At 38.3% G+C, this 19,975-nt stretch overlaps 1 protein-coding gene across 1 annotated transcript in view; it reads left to right on the forward strand.

The window, feature by feature from the left end:
• LOC149167818 (Transducin family protein / WD-40 repeat family protein) overlaps positions 1-19,975 on the forward strand; it is a 310,212-nt gene that overhangs the window by 49,036 nt on the left and 241,201 nt on the right. Inside the window, exons 3-4 of the mRNA XM_089433175.1 lie at positions 3,884-3,971; positions 4,308-4,489. Of these exons, the coding sequence (XP_089289301.1) occupies positions 3,884-3,971; positions 4,308-4,489 (270 nt within the window). The remainder of the gene's footprint in view (positions 1-3,883; positions 3,972-4,307; positions 4,490-19,975) is intronic.

Below are 19,975 nucleotides of genomic sequence, written 5' to 3' on the forward strand. Positions count from 1 at the left end.
TTGATTTCGGAGCATCCTTCTAGATGACAGGGAACAAGAAGAATTTCTGCCACATGAAGGAGAAGAACATGCAGTTTTAGATTGAGCTAGGAGATGATGGCATCTATGCAACTAGAGGAGTTGGTACTATCAGTTTTTAGAGGGAGTCAGGTAATCCTCTCCATCTCAGAGATGTCCTCTATGTTCCAGGACTCAAGCAGAATCTTGTTCCGGTAGCTACCCTTAAGGACAAGGGTTATGATATCATCTTCAGCAGAGGTAAGGCATACCTCAAGCACTTAGCTTTTGGATGTAAGAAGTAGATAGGTGTGAGGATGAAGAATCTCTACGAGTTTTAGGGTAGAGATAGGCATAGTCTTGAGAAACAAGGCAAGAAGTGCACAAAGTAGAGAAGTGATGGTTGAGGAGAGCAGAGCTCTGAGGGAGTCCTTAGAGCAAGAGCATATTAGAGTACCTGAGAAGAAGCTACTCAAGATGGAGCCTCAGCCAATATCTCAGTTTGAGTCTCGGCTAGTTGGCAGTTGGGCCAACCAACAGGATGATGAGGAGCAGAGCCCAGGGCGAGTGGAGGCAACCACTTAGTTAGTGACTCCCAGTATAGGGAGAGTTCGAGCCAAGTGGGTAGAAAATTTGTTTGGGGAGGATCTAAAGAGAGTTGGATTTCTTAGTACCACCTTCAGCCAGAGGAAGCAACCACAGAGGTACACGGGGTACATGGCACTTATGATTGAGGTGATACACTTGTAGAGCATGGTTGGAGAGAATAGGTCTTCAAATCAGATTCCATAATAAGAAGCAGGGAAATCTTCTAGTTCAGAGGGAGCAGTTTCAGCAATAGAGAATGTGGTAGTGTTGAAGACAAATCCAGGTGGACGAGGTTCCTCCAGAGGTACCTTCCTCGCTAAGAGGGAGTGTTGAAAAGTGTAGCGAGAGAAGGTCTTCTCTGGTGCATGCCTTGGCTAGAAAGACCTCGAATTGTCCTCAGGAGATAGACTTCAGTTGTGGTGAGTTAATTTCTAGTTTATGGGAATAATCATCACAAGTTCATGTGTAGAGTTGGAGCTCCATTTATAGAGGAGTATTCTTCAATTAACTATAGGATAGACAGCAATTCGAATTTAGAAAAGGACGAGTTGGGATCTTCAGTCCTTGATTGAAGGATGACGAGTTATAACTCCAATTGATGATTGGAGAAGAGAACCAGTTCGACTTAGTTAACTAGTCAATCACAACTCAACTTCCAAATTTGTAACTTGCCTATTATAGCGTGGACAAAATCTATAAAGGAAGGACGAAAGGCACAAGTTATACAATTGTTTTGTGCACAAGGTTGTGAGACGAAGCAAGCTCACAAGTTAGTGAGAGAGATCTATGTTGTGGCAGCGTATCTTGGATGAGCCAATACACAGGAGATCTTTGTTTGTAGAGAGCCTTTCTTGTGGTAGAATTGCGCTAGGAAATATGGCAATTACTGCACTAGGAAATAGGATCCAGCCTCAAAGAATAGGAGCCTTTCCCCTAGGAAATAGGGAAACCTGTGCGCAAGGAAATAGGGCTGTCTCAGCGCAAGGAAGTATGAGCAGGGATGGAGTGTTTGCAGGGTGTGTCCAGCTAGTAGAGCATGAGGACAAGTGTGTTCTCAGGGTGATAGTTTTGCCTTGTAAGAGATCAGATTACTCAAACTCTATCAATATAATATCAGTTAAGCAATTCTGTATCTTTGTGAAAGAAAGTTTGCAGTTGCATTAGTTTTCAGTTATTCACTAAGTAGTTGCAGAATTTCGTGGAAAATTAACAGTAATCATATTGATCTCTCCATTAAAAGCAACCATTGCTCTTTCTTTTAAATTGGAATTTCAAGTCACAAACAATGTAGTTGAGTATGAAGCCTTAATCTTGGGACTGGAAGCTGCAAAGAAGCTCAAAATTCAGAATATTGGAGTGTTTGGGGATTCAGAATTTGTAATTAAGCAGGTAAGAAATCTTTGTCAGGCTAAGTATCCAAGGCTTAGAGCCTACAGGAATGAAGTTTGGGATATGATAGAAAATTTCTTTCTTGCTTTTAACATTAGTACAATCCGAAGGGAACAGAACCAGATGGCAGATTCTTTGGTAGTCTCTGCAAGCCTTTTCAGAATTCAAACAAATCCTCAACTATGTTATGAAGTTGAAATCAAATATCGGCCCTCAATTCCAAATAATGTCAAATAGAGAATGCAGAGATGTTATGTGTTGAATAATGATAAAAAGAGATCAGCCAAAACAATATCATCTTGTATTAACTACTGGAGATCAGCCAAAACCATAGTTGCTGGGGGCATGGAGTGGAGTGGGAGTGCTTCTGGTAAATCTGGCCAAAACATCACCTAGAAGATTTCTCTTACCAAACCTTTGTAGAATCACTATTATGATTTTAGCTCAGCTGTTGCCCTGTCATACTTGACCAGAAAACCATATCCATTTTACATCTATTCAGTTTGCAATACCCTTTATTTTTTATCATTAATTCATACTGTATTAGATTCATACTTCCATGTTACTGATTCTTGCAGTATATTTGATGAGTGTAACCAGCTTCCATAAAAGTTTGGAACCAGATTCTAACCTTGATAACAACTGGCTCTGAGAATTACTTACAGCCATATTCCATTGTTGGTTGCCACTGATCTTTTCTGTCTACTGTATCAAGAACCATCCTTGCTGTATGCAGGGGATAGGGAAGGAAGGAAATATCTGAGAAAAGTTGCGTTCAGCGTAAACTGGCCTGAAAGATATTCTATTGACAGGTTGTATAGAAGATTACAGGTTGAGCAATTGAGGCAGTACTGGGTGTGCAAAAGTATTAATGCAAAGAATCATGTTCTCCCATGTATTCAAATCTTTGGAGAAAATAATTTCTTGCAAAATGTTAAGCAGTAGTTTGAAAAAGAAGCTTAACCTTCAGTATGTGATATAGGGTTAAAATAAGGGTAGTGAAACCATGGCAAAGTTGAACTCAGTTGCAAAAGTAACATGCTAAAATCATTGTGTAATATGTTTTAAGTGGTTGGGTGAACAATTTTCCAATGTCTTTCATTGTACCTAGTTATTTTATTGGGCCTTTTGTCTTTTCCTTAATAATATTCTGGATCCTGGTTACGTTAAAACTTATTTCTGATAAATTTTGGATGGTTAGGATATTTAACTGCGGGAAAGTGCCCAGGATATCTGAAACAATTACATGATCTAATGAAAATCAAACCAACTCTATGGTAGGATATATTTAACTTGAGATATACTCAGCTAGCTTTTTCTGGTCCATATCATAAAATTTGATTTTTTTTTGAATTTTATTAAGAAATAAAATTATGATATTTTACTTAATGTTCCTGGTCATGTTTTTGATAAAATCTAGAGAAAGTATTATCTGTCCATTAATTTCTTATAAAACTCTCCTGCTGGTTGTTCAAGTCAGTTGGCGATTTCTTTTCTATTGTCCCATACATGACCATCCTCATTGGACCCTGTATTTTTTGGCGACTATGGTCTTAACCATAATTTTCATTATTTGCTTGAAGGATAACAGCCTAGGCAGTTTTGGTAGTTGTATGCTGACTGACTTTGTGTCAAGAAGAATAGCTCTGGGCATTTCTTATTCCTGTGTTTTGCAAATCTTTGCATTGAAGGGTTTAAAAAATGCAGTCGGATCCTTATTCTAAAGCTATGGAGTGAAATGATTCTTGCCTATAATGTGGTTGATGTGTACTTGTGTATATGAAAAGCCTGGAAAGTGAAAATATGTGGACCTAAGAATCATAACTGTGTGCTTTTCAAAGGAAACTATGAAATTTAATTATTTTAGTCCTCTAGCTCTAATTTGCTTTGCATTTTCTTTCCTGGTCAGCTTAATTTGATTGGGCAGCTGCATCTTCTTTCATCTACCATAACTACATTGGCAGTGCCAGCTCCCTCCTTGACTGCCACTTTGGCAGGTGAGTAACACAGTACTTCTGATTTATTTCTATTATGCCATTTTTATTGTGGAATATCAGAATGTTTTTCTGTCTCTGCTATATTATATAGCGTTTACCCTTTTGGGTTTACTCCCTTCTAGGTCTTAAATTTGAACCTTTCTTGTTTCTTGTTTTAGGAGATGCTCTAGGCACTCCTTCATTGCCACTGTTACTTGTACTTTTGAGTTCCCTTGATCTACTTTGGTCCTTCATGGTCATTAATATCATTTCTCTCTTCTTTCTCTCAAAACTATTTTTACAATTATCCTAACAAAATGATGTAAATCCAAACAACAATACTTTTCCAATCTTAAGGAGGAGGCAATGGTCCAGCAGTTGCAGTTCCACTAGTAGCTTTGGCTACTCAGGGTGGTTGTATAGAGGTGGTTGATGTGGTAGCGAATGCAGTTGCAATGTCATTTGCTGTACACAACAGTGCTGTCCGGGGCTTACGTTGGCTTGGAAATTCTAGGCTTGTTTCATTCTCTTACTCCCAGGTACCTGATATTTCCTTTGCTTAACAATGTGAAAAATTTCTATTTCTTTTTTTTGTTCTTATATCCATGTAAATGACTTGATTTCCCAATGCGTGAGTTTAAGCTTTAATAAGATGTAAATTCTCATAGTTCAAATCGCCTTTAATTTGTTTCCTAGCTATATGATATCAATATGAAATATGAACAATTCAAAATATAAAACACTATAGGATTAGCGTGAAGAAACACTGAAATTATATTCATGTTCATGAGTGAGTAAATCTTTGTCAATGGGACTTTTAATTATGTAAACAAAATCTCACAAGTCCTGAGGCATCTCCAACCTAAGGAACAAAAAAAAAGGATGAAATGCAAAGCTTTAATAAATACTTCCTAACTAATGTTGTATTTACATTTGTTAAATAGGAGATGGCATTTACTTGAAAATAACTGTCAGTGGCCATGAGTATCACCGTTTTTCATCAATCATTGTTAGTAACATTCAGTAGTTTGGGCCATAAAAACACAAAAAGGCAATCTTTAATAAATACTTCCCAACCAATGTTGTCTTACACAGTTGCTAAATAGATGTCATTTAATTGAAAATAACTGTTAGTGGCATGAGCATCACCTTTTTTCATCAATCATTGTTAATGATATTCTGTATCTCGGCCCATTATTTTGCAACGAAGTTGATTTTCAATCTTATGAGATTGGCTTCTCCTGTGAATTTTTTGATATATATGGTTTTCTCTTATGGTTTAAAGGGTTTCAATGAAGGGAAGCTTCCAAACATTTACTGACATTTGTTGGTAAGCTTTCAAACTTGTTTATTTTGTTTATTACATAACAACGAAGGTAAGCTTCCAAACATTTATTGACAATTTCTGTTTGACTGTCCGTTTGGGGTTGAACTGATGTTGAGGTACTTTCTGATTTGTCTGAAGAATTATTACCAAAAGTTTCTTTAAGTTTGGCGGTTCTATCGCTAACAATGATTTCTGAAAATCCATGCAATTTGTAGACATTTTTGCAAAATTCTTCAGTGATTTGTTACTCCCATAAAGTGTGCATACTTTGTGAGTTTTTTGACTACTATGAGAGTTTGGCCTTTTCCATCTGACATGGGTAGTCCTTCAATGAAATCTATTTTAATATTTCTTCCCACTTTTGGTTTGGAATATGTAGGAGATGGAGCAATTCCGGTCCGTGGAGTCATAATGTTTTCATTTTTATTTCTATGGCATTGATCACACTCTGCTACATACTTTTGAACACTGTTGTTCATCCCTTTCCAAAAAAATGATTCAAATGCATTATAGTAGGTTGTAAAGAAACCCACATGTCTTGGTGTTGGCGAGTTGTGGGACCCTTTGAGAACCTTAAATAAATATTGAAGTTAGGCTTAGGTAAATTCTTTGTAATGTCTCTTCCTAGAATAATTTTCCTTGAGTTTATTATCACAATTTTGGCAATTTTGTTTACTATGGGACCCACAAAATTTTGGGCTAAGACTTAGGAAAAGGGAGGCCGAAAATCATTTCGCTGGTGGGATGTGGGGCCACACCCACTTGAAATACGCATTACCTTAGAAGGGAATTCAATTTTCCAAGGAAGGGGGTCAAAATGCTTGATGGAGGGGCTCACATGGGAAGACAACTCAAAAATATAAATAGAAGGCGCTTAGCAACTTTTGGGGCCTTTTGTTAATTACACATTTCTCTTGTTGCTTGAGCTGCTTAGCCGGGCCACAATGCTGTTTAGCGCATAGCTTTCCAAGGGGATAGTTCACCCTTCTTTCCATGGACTGAGTGCCACCCTAGGGAGGTAAGATTGTACCAATTTGGAGGGGAGATTGGAGGAGTTCTAGAGCACATCGTACAACCTTCTCTCAGCCAGTGCGTACTCCAAGAGGATGCAGTAGAGGACCACGTACTACCCATTTCAGCAATCTTCCGGGAGGTGTTTGTTGAGAGAGATCTTGCATGGTTGCTCTAGTGGAAAACTGAGCTAGTGGACGAGTTTAGGGCCAGGAGATTGCTGTTTGAAGGCAGAGCGAAGTTCATTCACCTGGGGCTTACGCAGGAGCCATTTCCTAGGCACACGTGGGAGATTGGGGAAAAGGTTTGGGAGCTGGATTTTGTCGGGGGACTTGAGGGAATCTTTGGGGCGGTGAAACTCAACATTTTGGGAGTGTTTGGAGGGCTTTTCAAAGGAATTGCAGTCAGGGCGTATTTCCCAGATAGTTGAGTAGGACGTGGTAATTAGGGCCAATTTTCAGAGGTAAGAACTAGACCAAACCCTTTCTGGGTTTTGGTGGGTTATTTGAGAGGAGCTTGAGGCTAATTTTGCAGAATTTTCTGAGCACTGGAGGTGGGTCTTTCAACAATATCTTTCTAGCAGACAGTGCAGTTTTCTGGGGCAGCGCAAGGCATATTTGGAGCAACTCACTCTCTCATCTGGGCATTGTGTTTCCTCACATGGGTCTTGCCAAATTTGAGGTTGAGGCAAGCCCAGGTGCATTCCTTCCACAACATTGTACTCTTGCTCCATATATTCAATAAAATAGCTCAACGGGATGGTATTTTTGGTTGTCTCATGGGTGTTCATTGATTTGTCTGAATTTTATGCTTGCATGTATTATTTTGCTTTGTATATCACTGTTATTCCTAATTAGGAACATTACAGTGGTATCAGAGCCTAGATCTTGGCTCAGCCATGGGTGATCTTTCCAATGAACGAGGAGGATCGGCAGAACATTACTTACCGAAGGCAGAGGTACCAGAGTAGGGACGGGGAGTTGGAGATTACACCTAATACTGAGGCATGTGGGAAGACAGTAGTAGTGGCAAATATGGGGGAGCCAAAGAATAAGGAGGAAGCAACATTTGATAGCCTCTTGAAGTCCCTAAATGATTTAGCCAAAGGACAAAAGGAGATCAAGCAACATAATAGGGGCAAGAGCATTCATCGCGAGTTCCTATTTGGGGAGACTTCAGGGGCCTCACAACAGTACGACCACCCATCACCAGCCACTCACCCACCAGCTTTCAATGGGCCAACCAGGACCACGCTGCCTACCTTTCTACCTTTAGCACCTAGTGAGCAGGGTGGGTCGGATGATCAGATGCCCATGGGAGATTATTTCAGAGAATGGCAATCCATGGGGGAAGATTTCAAAGCAGCCTTATCCTTTAAGGATTACTGCCAGCTCAAGCAGAACGAGAAGGGAAGGTACAGTGGGGGATCTAGCACGCAGAGTTCAGAGTTGCAGCGTACCATTGGGAGGATGTATTTTCCCACGTATGATGGATCTACCAAGTGCACAACTCGAGCTTGGGTGGAGAAGCTGGATACCTATTTCCAGCTTAATCGGATGACAGAGGTGGAAGCCATCAAAATGGCTACCTTGCACTTGTACGAAGAGGCACATGATTGGTGGTTTCATGGCTTGAACACACCATGGCATGGCATGCTAGCGTGACCTCTTATGAGGACTTTACACGAAGAGTGGTGGAACGTTTTGATAAGAGGGACCTGAAGGCTCATTTCAGAGAGATGACCCAACTTAGGCAGACTGGCCATTCAGAGTAGTACATATCAGAGTTTTTGAGGGTCTCAGTCATGGTGCCAGATTTGTCCGATGCCAGGAGGATGTACACATTTGTAGAGTGTATTCACTTCAAATTTCATTGAGCCATTCTAGAACCACAATTGAAACCACAAGTGATGGTGACTCTTTATCTTTTGTGAGAGCATCTGCTACTATGCTGTCCTTTCCTTTTTTGTGTAGTATCTCCATGTCAAAAGTGGCAATTTTTTCAACCCACTTTTGTTGTTCTGTAGAAAGTGTTTTTTGTTGGAGAAGGTGTTGAAGACTATCTGTTCGTATCAGGAATTTGCTTCCCAAAAGATTGTGTCGCCATTTGGCTAGAGCATTCAAAATGGTGAGCAATCTTTTTATCGTATGTAGATTTTAGACATTTTCTCTATTGAGCTTTCTACTTTCAAATGCTATAGGGTGGCCATCCTGCATCAACACTGCCCCCTATTCTGAAACTTGAAGCATCACACTCGATTACAAAAGGGTTTGAAAAATCTGGAGTTGCTAATATAGGGGTGATGGACATCATCTCCTTTAAGATTTCAAAACATTGTTTTGCTTTATCATCCCATTGGAATGAGTTTCTTTTTAAAAGGTTTGTTAGGGGGCAGTTACGTGAGCACAATTTCAAATAAACCTTCGATCATATCTTGTTAAACCCAAAAAATCCTCTTAACTTGGAAATGTTAGTTGGTCTAGGCCAATGTGTGACTTCCTTAATTATTTTGGGATCTGCCTTCATGCCTTCTTTTGATATCACATTTCCTAGATAAACTATTTATTCTTTTTCAATGGTACATTTTGACATCTTTGCATAAAATTGTTTTTTTTTTCCCCTAAAAGAGAGAACTTCTTGCAAGTGCTTTAGATGCTTATCTCATGTTTTACTATATATAAGAATGTCTTTAAAGAAGACTAGCACAAATTTCCTTAGGTAGGCATGGAACACCTCTTGCGTGGTTGCCTGGAAGGTGACTAGAGCATTAATTAACCTGAAGGGCATAACTTGAATTCATAGTGCCCTTCATGATTTTGGAAAGCGATTTTCACTACATCTTCTAATCTTACTCTAATTTGGTAGTATATTGCTCTCAAATCTAGCTTAGAAAAGTACTTACTCCATTAAGCCCATCCAACATTTCGTTTATGAAGGGAATGGTGTTGAATTTTGTGACTATGGTCAGTCTTCATAATGTATATTTGGCACTTGATGTATTTATATTGATCATTGTAAAACATATTTTAAATGCTAGAGTCAAAAGGAAAGTTTATTTTGAGTCAAGTCCCATTTGGAATTTTAAAAGAAAAAAATTGAATTTTTAAATTTGAAATTTTTGGCTCCAAGTTTGTCAAGTCGGTCTCCTTCCAAGTCAAGTTGGCCCAAGAAGAGTCACACCCATTCGACCTAGCGAGTCACTATATAAAAACAGTTCGATCTCCTCCTCAAGGCAAAAATTCGCATCTCTCACAAGCAAGTATCTTCTGGGTAGGCAAGCGAAGGACAAGGAGAACTAAAATAAGGACAAAATACATCTCTTTCTCTCCCTCTCAAACTTGCACGTGCGGAAGGTGTCTCTCTTTCCTGGTTCACATATTTTTTGGGCAGTGTTTGTCTTAGGGGTCAAAATTTATGGGCAGTTGTAGGGGCCAAAATTTTGGGATCCTCACTATTGCAGGAGGTCCGAAATTCTGGGGCAGATCAATAGAGTGAAGTGTTGGATCAGAATGGAAGCCTTGACTTGGAGGGTTTAACCGTAGAGTTGTTGAAGGTCAAGGTTTAGGTGTGTCTCTTGTTGAACAAAATAATTTCTTTATTGAAAAGGTTGCTAGGCTTTTTCCCTTATTGTGTTTTTCTAAGGGTACATCTTGTGTTCTCTTTGTGCATTGTGATCTCTACACTTCTACTATTATTGTATGGTTGAATTTCTAAAGTATAATTGCTTAATGATATATTGGAAAAATTAAAAGAAGATCAACATAATTAGAAGTAATTATCAATTTTCAAAAATATTGTGCTAGTATCTATTGCTCTTGAAAAATCAACAAATGGGAAACTTGTTTTTATTGTTATAGTATTCCATCCTCTATAATCTATGCATAACCTAAAAGACTTGCCCTTCTTTCAAACAAGGACTATAGGAGTTGCATAAGGGCTTCTATTTTTTGCGATAATACCACATATCAACAGATCTTGGATTATTCTCTCGATTTCTGTTTTTTGATGATGTGAATATCGATATGGTTTAGCGTTAACAGGGTTCGATCCTGCTTTAACTTCGATGGTGTGCTTAATATCTCTTTTAGGAGGCATCTCCAAGGGCAAATCTTGGATTACTTTTCTATGTTTTTGAATTAATTCTTGAATCTCTTGAGGCTCGACGTTAACTAGTTCTGAGGTCAATATTTCCATTTGTTGACATTGTACTATATATGCTAGTGCCCCTTTTCAGATTAACTTCACCATCGAATGGGAAAATACAATTTGTTTTTGAGGATGCTGAAGCTCATGTAACTTACACTTTTCTCCTTGCCATCAAAACTTTATAAAATGTTTTTGGTGGTTGACAGAGTATGTGCCCAATGTTTGTAGCCATTTGAAACTTAGGGCTACATCCACTCCTCCCAGAAGTACAATGTAAACTAGGATTCTAAATTGTAGTCTTGAATTTGTAATTTAACCTTGTGACATTTTCCTTCACCTTCAATTTTTTTTCCATCTTCTACCATGACTTTCATATTGGGCATTGGTATACAAAAAGATTCAACCTTTTTGCGAGATTTATGCCATCAAAATTATGATTGCTTCCTGTATCTATCAAGACCATTACAATTCTCTTCTTGATGTGCCCTTTTAATTTTTAAGGTCTGGCCCTGAGCTGTACTTGATATGGCTGATAGTGATATTTGCAATGCCTTCTCATTATTTGGAGCCGTAGAGAAATGTTGAGGATCTTCACCTTCTTCAACTATAGGTCCTCATTATTTGAATCCTCTTTTGCTTCACATTTATATAAATTCTTGGCATTACTTTCTCTAAGTCTTTTATGTCTGGGGTCCCATTTTTCACCACAATGTTTGCATTTCCTTTCTTTTATTCGTTGAGCTTCCACATTAGTTTTGATTCTTTCTCTTAACTGCAGTGGAAGGTATTTTGGATTTTGTATTTTTCAAGTTTCGGGAAATACCTCCTCTTGAATAGACCTTCTTGAATTTGTGCAGTGACATTCTTTCGAATCTGTCTCCATAATGTTTGGTTTTCATTTTACATCTTCTATAGTTTTAATATCATGTAGCTTTAGCTCTATTTGGATGTGTGGTTTCAGTTTGATGATGTAAGATCAGACTAAATGTTCTGTTGACAATCTAGGTACTCTTGTAAATTCATCCACATCTCCTTTTTGTTGCATCCTAGTAATTTTTTTGAAAATATCCTCTTCCTTGATACCTTGGAATCGTTTAAAGAATTCATCTCTAAATTTATTCCAATTTATTGAGTATCCTGATTTTTTCTACCACATATACCAATTATACGCGTTTCCTTCCAATTGCATGGATGCATATTGAATCTTTTCAACTTCATTATAAATACCTTAAATCTCAAAATGTTCTTTTGCTTTGTTGAACCAAGCACACCTTGTTTTTCGTTTTTGTCAAATTTTTGACAATTCCAATTTTCCTCCATGAGAATATGCAAAGATTGGTTGGCTGTATGGTGGGTATTGGTTTTGGATCATCATGCCATGAGTAGGTATATTTAACTGTGGATCTGGAATATTAGATGGAATTTGAGATATATTTATTTGGGGGGTTGATCTATTAGGCTAGTTTGGTGAATTGGAAGTCTCTGAAGCACATTGTTTTGCATTGGTTATGTTTTGTGATGGGACAAGGTTAATTAAGAGATTTTCTAAATATATCAATGTGGTTTTTGCCCACCAATGCCTTTAGTTCTGCTTGATCCTATTGTATTACATTACGATTTTGATTGATCTGTGCTTCTAATTGTGTGTGCTTCTCGGTTAACTCCTTTTGGAGTGCCTCATGTCGTTTCCCATCTTGGTCAGCTTCATCCTGAATTTACCCATAGTCATTGCTTGTGTAACTAGTGAGGTTTTCCAATCTATTTTGACATATTTTGTGAAACTTTTTTTAGTTATATATATTTACATGTATATATTATTTTTATATATGTTATTATAATTTTATTTTCACACACACACACACATATATTTATTTTTATTTTTTATTTTCTAACTTGGAATGAAAGCACGAGAAACCCCAGAGCACTTCCCCACATTTCGTGGAATGTAAATTGGGCAAACCATCGGCCTTGATTACGGGGTCTTGTCTCAAGGGAATTGAAGAGGGTCGAACTCGTGATATCTCTCTCTCTCTCTCTCTCTATATATATATATATATATATATATATGTGACACACACACACACTTCATATTTTAAAAACTAAAAGGATACCCTTGTACGGACGTGACTCCACAATGCACTATGGATGCAATCTGAATCTTAAAAAAATAAGGAAAATAATGTGTGTACTTGGCTGTTGGGGGTTGGGAAGATAAACCAATAAGAGTTGGCAGGAGATAGACGAATAGGGGGTTGTTGGGAGACAATGGAACGATGGCACGGATATGGCGGAAAGGGAGGTGGTGGCGGCTATTGCTACAAAATTTGTGAAGCAGGGGAAATGCGATGGTAATGGTACGAAAGGCAGAGAATGGCGAACTATGCAAACAATGATGGTGGCGACAAACTTTGTGGACGACGACGTTGGCGATTTGTACAGATTAGTCAAGGTGCACGACTGCAGATTCTGGTTGTACAATTCACCAACTTGGCTTTGATACCAGATGTTACACAACAAAAGTGAAATTAATTGATAAGATGATTACAATGAAGGGGACCTGACTTAAATATAGCCTCAGTGCCCTTTTACGAAGGATCATGATCTTTTACTCATGACCCTTTACATAAGCTATTTAACTTATTATTTATTAATTAATTTTCTTTTTGTGGGGTGAATTCTATTAACTGCGAAAACAGGGAATTACATCGAAGATTACAATAAGTCAACCCAAACTCTCACAGGTGAGATCAAACCATAATAAAAAATGTACTCTCCTTAGGGATGAGAGAGACAATTGAAAACTAACACCAACTATAGAAACTAGACTAATACAAAGATAATGGCCTAAGTGGCCTCGAACAAAAATAACTGCATTCACAATCTAGAACCGAAGCAAAGTCAAGCTAAAGGGTCAGAACCAGATCTTGCCACTAGAATAGGTGCTGCTGGATCTGCACGAGATCTTCCCACTATTGGGGGGATGCCAAGATGTAATAACCCCTTTTCTAAAATTTGCTATTTTAACTGATAAATTTTCAAAATTATCTTTTCGAACTTTTGTCAAACATTTAGTAAGCAAACATTTTCACAAACACTTGGTGAGCAAAATAAATAGCATGTACAACAAGAATATTGCGAGGGAAACCAATATTTTTATTAATATGATTGGAAGATTTTACAATAGAAAAATACTCCATGAACCTGAATGTAGCTCCAACAATCAACTCGGCATATCAAAGGAGAACTCTGTCTCGCGGTATGAGTGCTCATCTCCGCCAAAATGAATCGATCACCAACAAATTAGTACCTACTTGGAAAAATGGAGTTAACCTCAACAAATGCATGTCAACCTTGGCAACATGGATAGAACCCCAACAAATAAATATCAACTTTGGCAAGATGGATAAAACCCCATCAAATAAATATCATCTCCGACAAAATCGATAAAAGACCAACAAATAAATATTAGCTTTGACAAAATGCATAAAACCCCAGTAAATAAATGTCAGCTCTAGCAAAATGGATAGAACCCCAAAAATTGTTGGATGGTGCTGTCATTAATGTCAATGAATGGAGTTGACTGGGTTTGGCTTTGACTGGAAACACCAGTGATTGATGTCAAATGGTTAATGAATGCTTCTTAGTAATTGTCAGATTACATCAAGATGGTAGTTATACTGTTGGATGGTTGAAAACCCAAGTCCTAGGTTTTGGGTTCCCTGGACTGAGGATGTACCCCGACCTTGTTGAGGGTTTTTGAAGGGTCAAACCATTGAGTTTGTGTTGAAGATCTAGGTCATTAGATTCTCCTCGAAGAGATGTTTTTGTTGATATGTGGTATGCCCTGTGGTTCCCTTTGGTTTGAGAGAAATTGAGTTTAAAGTTGAAGACCCAATTTTGTGGGCTAAAACCTTAGGGGGTAGAGACATGACACCTTATTCACCAACGGTTGTCAATATATGACAGGTATTCTCACCGTAAATTCACCACGTTTAAGTTGTATAACTTCAAGATCCAAAGGTAGTAAACCAATCATTGACTTCACACTCGGGTAAGACCATATGCACTAAGTTAATCATTGAATTCAAATTTTAGTAGAGCTCAAGGAAAAACACGTTATAAATAATACCAATAATAATAAAGGTAATTGTATAAATAGTTACCCCTATGGCAAAGTAATCTTAGAGTCACTAACGTTAAATATAATGGGTTTCCTACACATTAAAACATACAATGGGTTTCCTAAACATTAACAATGGGTCTAACACTTAATTCTAAAAAACCTTATTCATGGTTTTAATTTAAATAAAACTAATATTTAATTTCTCTCCAATAAATTACTCCAACTTCTATCTTTTATGAAGCCCCTAAAAGTCTCCTCCAACGACTACATTAGAAGACCCCTCACAAACACTATAAAAGGAACCTAACAAGCCTCCTAAAATACATCATCTCTCAATGCATTCTCAATATATCTCTGAAATCACTTGAATTTTCTATGGTAGATCAGCGAAAATTTCTGATTCAATTTAAGATTTGATTTCTTTGTGGCTAGTGCAACAAGTTCACTCCAACACCCGCTTCTACTCTGTCTTCCAAGGCAAGTTTTCCTTGTATATTTTTATTGATTTGGTTGGGCATTTCTCTGACGTATAGGCCTCTCGGCTTTCTCTAGGGCTCGGTTACAGGTTCATTTTCTAGTATCAAATGACCTCAGCCTTACCTCATAATTGTTTTACACCTTTCATCCTTTTCTATCCTAAGGTGGCCGCAGGCTTGTGTAAACATCTTTTCTCTTGCAGATTAGAGCATCCTTCTAAGAGATTCGAGGTAGGGTATACCTTTTTCTTTGGAAGTTGGAAATACTGATTTATGCTCTAAGGCTTGAGCTTGGTAATCATAAAAATTTTTGGGCATAAGTCCTGTTTGAAGGCTCCAAGACCACCGAAGTTTGCTCATATTTGTGATTAAGAAGGTTCCAAGGCCAACAACAAAATCGGGTCTGTGGCATCATTATTGTTATCTTTGTAAAAGCAACATAAGTACATGAAGGTTCCGTCTCACTTATTTAAGGCTCTTGAAGTAGCAACGTAAGTGTGATGAACTTAATAGGGTCTTTGACTTTGTAAGGCAGTGTAATAGTAAAATAATTCTTGTGTACAGATGTGTACACAACCCGTGACCTCAGGTTAGCTAAACCGTTCTTACATGAAGTGTAGTGGCCATGACTCATCAAGCAATAACTGTTAATTTTAGGTATGTTCTATGCTTAGAGCAATTTATTTCAATTTTCACAGTTAGTTCAATATCTCTTCCAGATTAGCAATTACATCAGCGTTAAAGTAAATTGCAGATAGAACATAAACATAAATCGCAGAAGACAAGCCAAGACAAGAGGGCACAAGATGTGGCACTAGCCAGGGACAAACCCCAATGTGGGGAATCCCTTGATCAATTCTTCTTATATATTCTTCAATAGTTCAGCAGAGAGAGAGAGAGAGAGATAGTACATATACATCAGAAGTCAACACTTTGACTTGACATTATAAGAACATAGATATTCTCTAAGAAGATGTCTCATGAGGTAACTGATATGGACTCATGTGATTCCATCACCCTATCACAGTGCTGCACCATGCTGCACCATCATACCATGTCTCATCACAGAGCTGCACCATGCTGCATCACTGCTGAGCTGTACCTCATCATGCTGTACCCATCTTGCTGCTCTTCATCTTCATGCTGCACACATCATGCTGCTGCACCATATCATCATGCTGCACCTCCTTGTGCTGCATCTTCAAACTGTACCTTACTGTGCCTATCATGCTGCATCCCCTTGTGCTGCATCTTGATACACTTATGCTACACCTTGATACACTTGTGCTGCACCTTGATACACTTGTGCTGCACACCCTGATACACAACCCATAACAACTCTTGCTATGGTGCTATGGCCTGTGGCCTAGCACATAGCAACAAACGTATCCCAGATAGTGTCCAATCATTATTAACGCAGCAACATTTAGTCTATAGAAATGTCAACTCTTGAACATGTTGTAATGCTGCAATTCAGGGACTGATTAGGGTACTGACCACAGTCCCTAACAGCCCATCTAAGCTGGCCCAGAATTGCTCTTAATGACTGTGGTTGTCCTCCAATGAGTTGCTGCCCTCCACGCTGCATCATAACAGTCCTCCTTGATATAGTAGACCTCCCAAATCGTCCCACTAATGAACTGCTGTAACCTTCTCTTTTCCTGTGGCTAGGGCAGTCATGAGACTGCATATAAGGAACCATTCAGATCCCTTCTCACAGCAGTCTAAGGGCACATGAAACCCTCCACAAATGCGGCCTAGAATAGTGTTAAGGTGACTGCGTTTAGGCCTGCGTTCAACCATGTATAGACTGCGTCTAGGGCACGTTTAACCCTTCCTTAGATATGCAGCTAAGGCTCCTTTAAGGCTTCCTCATGTCTGCGGATTAGGGCTGCCTTGCTGCGTGTAGAAGTTCCCCTAAACAGTGGGTAGATCTCCCTTCTTTGCTGTGGATTAGGGCCTCCACTTGGCTGCGTATAGGGCTCCTTCTTTGCTGCGTATTAGGGCCTCCTTTAGACAGCTGTTAGGGCTCCTTTTGGCTGCATATTAGGGCCTCCTTTAGACAACTGTTAGGGCTCCTTTTGGTTGCATATTAGGGCCTCCTTTAGACAGCTGTTAGGGCTCCTTTTGGTTGCATATTTGAGCTCCCTTTGACTGCGGCTAGGGCTGCGTTCTTCAACTGCGTCTAGGGCACATAGAACCCTTTCTTCACTGTGTCTAGGGCTTCTCCCTCTTGACCTCTCTAGCCACTAAACCTAAACGAGTGGAGAAAGATCTTAGGAAAAGTGAGTGTTTAAATGACTTGAGGACCTCCTCCTTTTATAGTAAAACGTGGAGCACAAGAGGGGGTAGATTAGTTGCTGGCCGACCTTGACGAATTGTCCCATAACACAAATAAAATCATATCTCCATGAATACTTATCGGAATCGGATGATCTTTAGATCAATCCTACACCTCTCGATGGGAGAAGTCCAAGAAAAATATCAGCTGTCATTAATAAGATGACCCACATGGAGTTTGGCCCTAGTTGCCAATTTTAACAATAACCTTATGATGGTTACAGTCCTTGATATGTAATTAATTTTATACCTTGACATGACTCTTGACAATTGCTGTGACTTAGATGATGTCAGAGCAAGTAACACATTTACATTAACATCTTGACCTTGACTTGATAGCTATACGATATCTATGTGTGACAACATTTTGACATGATCCATTGATCTAACTTGACTTGGCAAGTGTGAACAGTTCTTATAACTGTCCTAACAATGGCGTGACACCTGAAGTATAACTTAAGATAACAATGACTTATATATGTGTTACAGTTAGTTAAACTTGAGTTGACATTGGTACATTAACATGGCCTTATGTTAAGGACAACTAGAGTGTACAGAGATTTGAATGCAACAACTAAGCATATGATGAAATTGACTGGTAATATAACAATTAACATTATCTTGACATTCACTATTGTGACATTTGAATTTGACAGTCTATAAGGATTTGCACTGTCCATATCTAATGTTTTAGAGATATGTGTTAGGACAAGTGTTACATTGCTATTATCTCGACTTAATTGGAACAATGAGTTTACATGACAGTTGACAAATTTCTTGACTTTGACTTTACTTTACTATGACTTGACCTATAGATTGCGGTAATAACTTAGGAATTTGTTATTTTTATGTGTGTGTGCTAGTATTTTCTTAGTGCCAATACTATTTATTTTTCGCAGTTTTATTTGTGAAGTTTGCAGTGTGTTTATTTTGATGTTGTTGTAGCAATAAACTGAATAATTAATTTATCAATTAGGAGAAATAATATCAGTTGCTGCAATAGGATTCCAGTTTGTGGAATTTTCACATGGTATCAGAGCGTGAGTGATCAACTAGGATGCTCAAAAGAAGAGAAGAGAATTTCGTTGGTCAGAGGGAACAACAGGCTAAAATTCTTGAGGCAACGCAGTTCATTGCCAGACAGGCCGAGTTACTTGGGGAGGTCCGATTTTTTCAGTGCAAGAGACAGAAAAAGTTTGAATTTCCTAGATCAGTGATTCCAACAGGGAGAGGTAACTGCAACAACTCAGTTTTTTGCTGAGTAGATTCTTGGTTAGACGCAAAGGGTTTTGCTGCAGGTTGCAGAAGCAAAATCTGCGTCAGGTGGAAGAGAAAAGCACACACAACAGAGGGAAAATGTTCCAAGGGGAACTTCAAGTTCTTTTCAGTTTGATCAAGTTATTCATTCATGGCCTTAACCCAACATTCATCTTTACTAGCTTGATTTACATTTCGTGGTTCAATGGTGGTTAATAAAGCTAGATAACTAGGAGATCCTAGAAGGGTTCTTCTTGTTTGTATCCTAGATTTCTTCTAGAATTTGAGTTTCTAGATGATTCTATTGAACATACCTGGATGGAGCCTTTTCTTTGTCTGATGTGTCTTCTTTTGATGCTTCATTAGTTTCTTTCTTCTATATCATTGCGATTTGATGTGGGAAAGCATTCATCATCATCATCCTCTTTTGCTGATGTTACCTTTTTTGGATCTGTGCATGCTTCATCAATCATAACATCAATGCATTCAACACATTTCCGAAGTCTCTTATTGTAACATTTGTATCCTTTGCTTCTAGATGAGTAACCAAGAAGTATTCCTTCTTCTGCTCTAGCTTCAAACTTACCAAGTTTTTCATCATTATTTTTGATGGAACATTTGCTTCCAAAAACTCTAAAATGCTCTACAGTGGGAGGCTTACCATACCAAAGTTTATACGGAGTTTTATCACTATTCACATGAACATGAGATTTGTTGAGAATATTTACTGCGGTATGTGCAGTTTCACCCCAGAAGTTGTGAGGAGTTCCAGATTCATCAAGCATAGCACGAGCCATTTGTTGAACAATTATATTCATTCTTTCTGCCACGCCATTTTGTTGAGGAGTTTTAGCTACAAAAAATTGTCTTTTTATGCCATGTTGTTCACAGAAATCAAAGAATTCATCTGATATGTATTCTCCTCCTCGGTCAGATTTGAGACATTTGATTTTTAGATCTAATTCATTTTCAACTAATGCTTTGAATACTTTAAATTTATCAAATGCTTCATCTTTGTGTTTCAATAAACCGATCCAACACATTCTAGAAAAGTCATCAATGAATAAGATATAGTATTGTTCTCCACGAGGTGACTTTTTCCTTACTGGTCCACACAAATCAGTATGTATAAGTTCAAGAGGCTTACTTGCTGATCCTTCTTTGGCATTGAATTGAACTCTGGTTTGCTTACCGAATTGACATGACTTACATATGGTACTTTCTGGTAGGGTGATGTTGGGTAGATCACAAACAACTTTGAGCTTGCTTGATTTGCTTATTTGAGAGAAGCTTAGATGTCCCAACCTTCTGTGCCATAACCAATTTTCCTCTGCCTTGCCTAGGT

The sequence above is a fragment of the Pinus tabuliformis genome, chromosome 5_1 (assembly GCF_031772625.1).
Source record: "Pinus tabuliformis cultivar Carrire ecotype Pingquan chromosome 5_1, CPIR1, whole genome shotgun sequence".
Taxonomy (NCBI): domain Eukaryota; kingdom Viridiplantae; phylum Streptophyta; class Pinopsida; order Pinales; family Pinaceae; genus Pinus; species Pinus tabuliformis.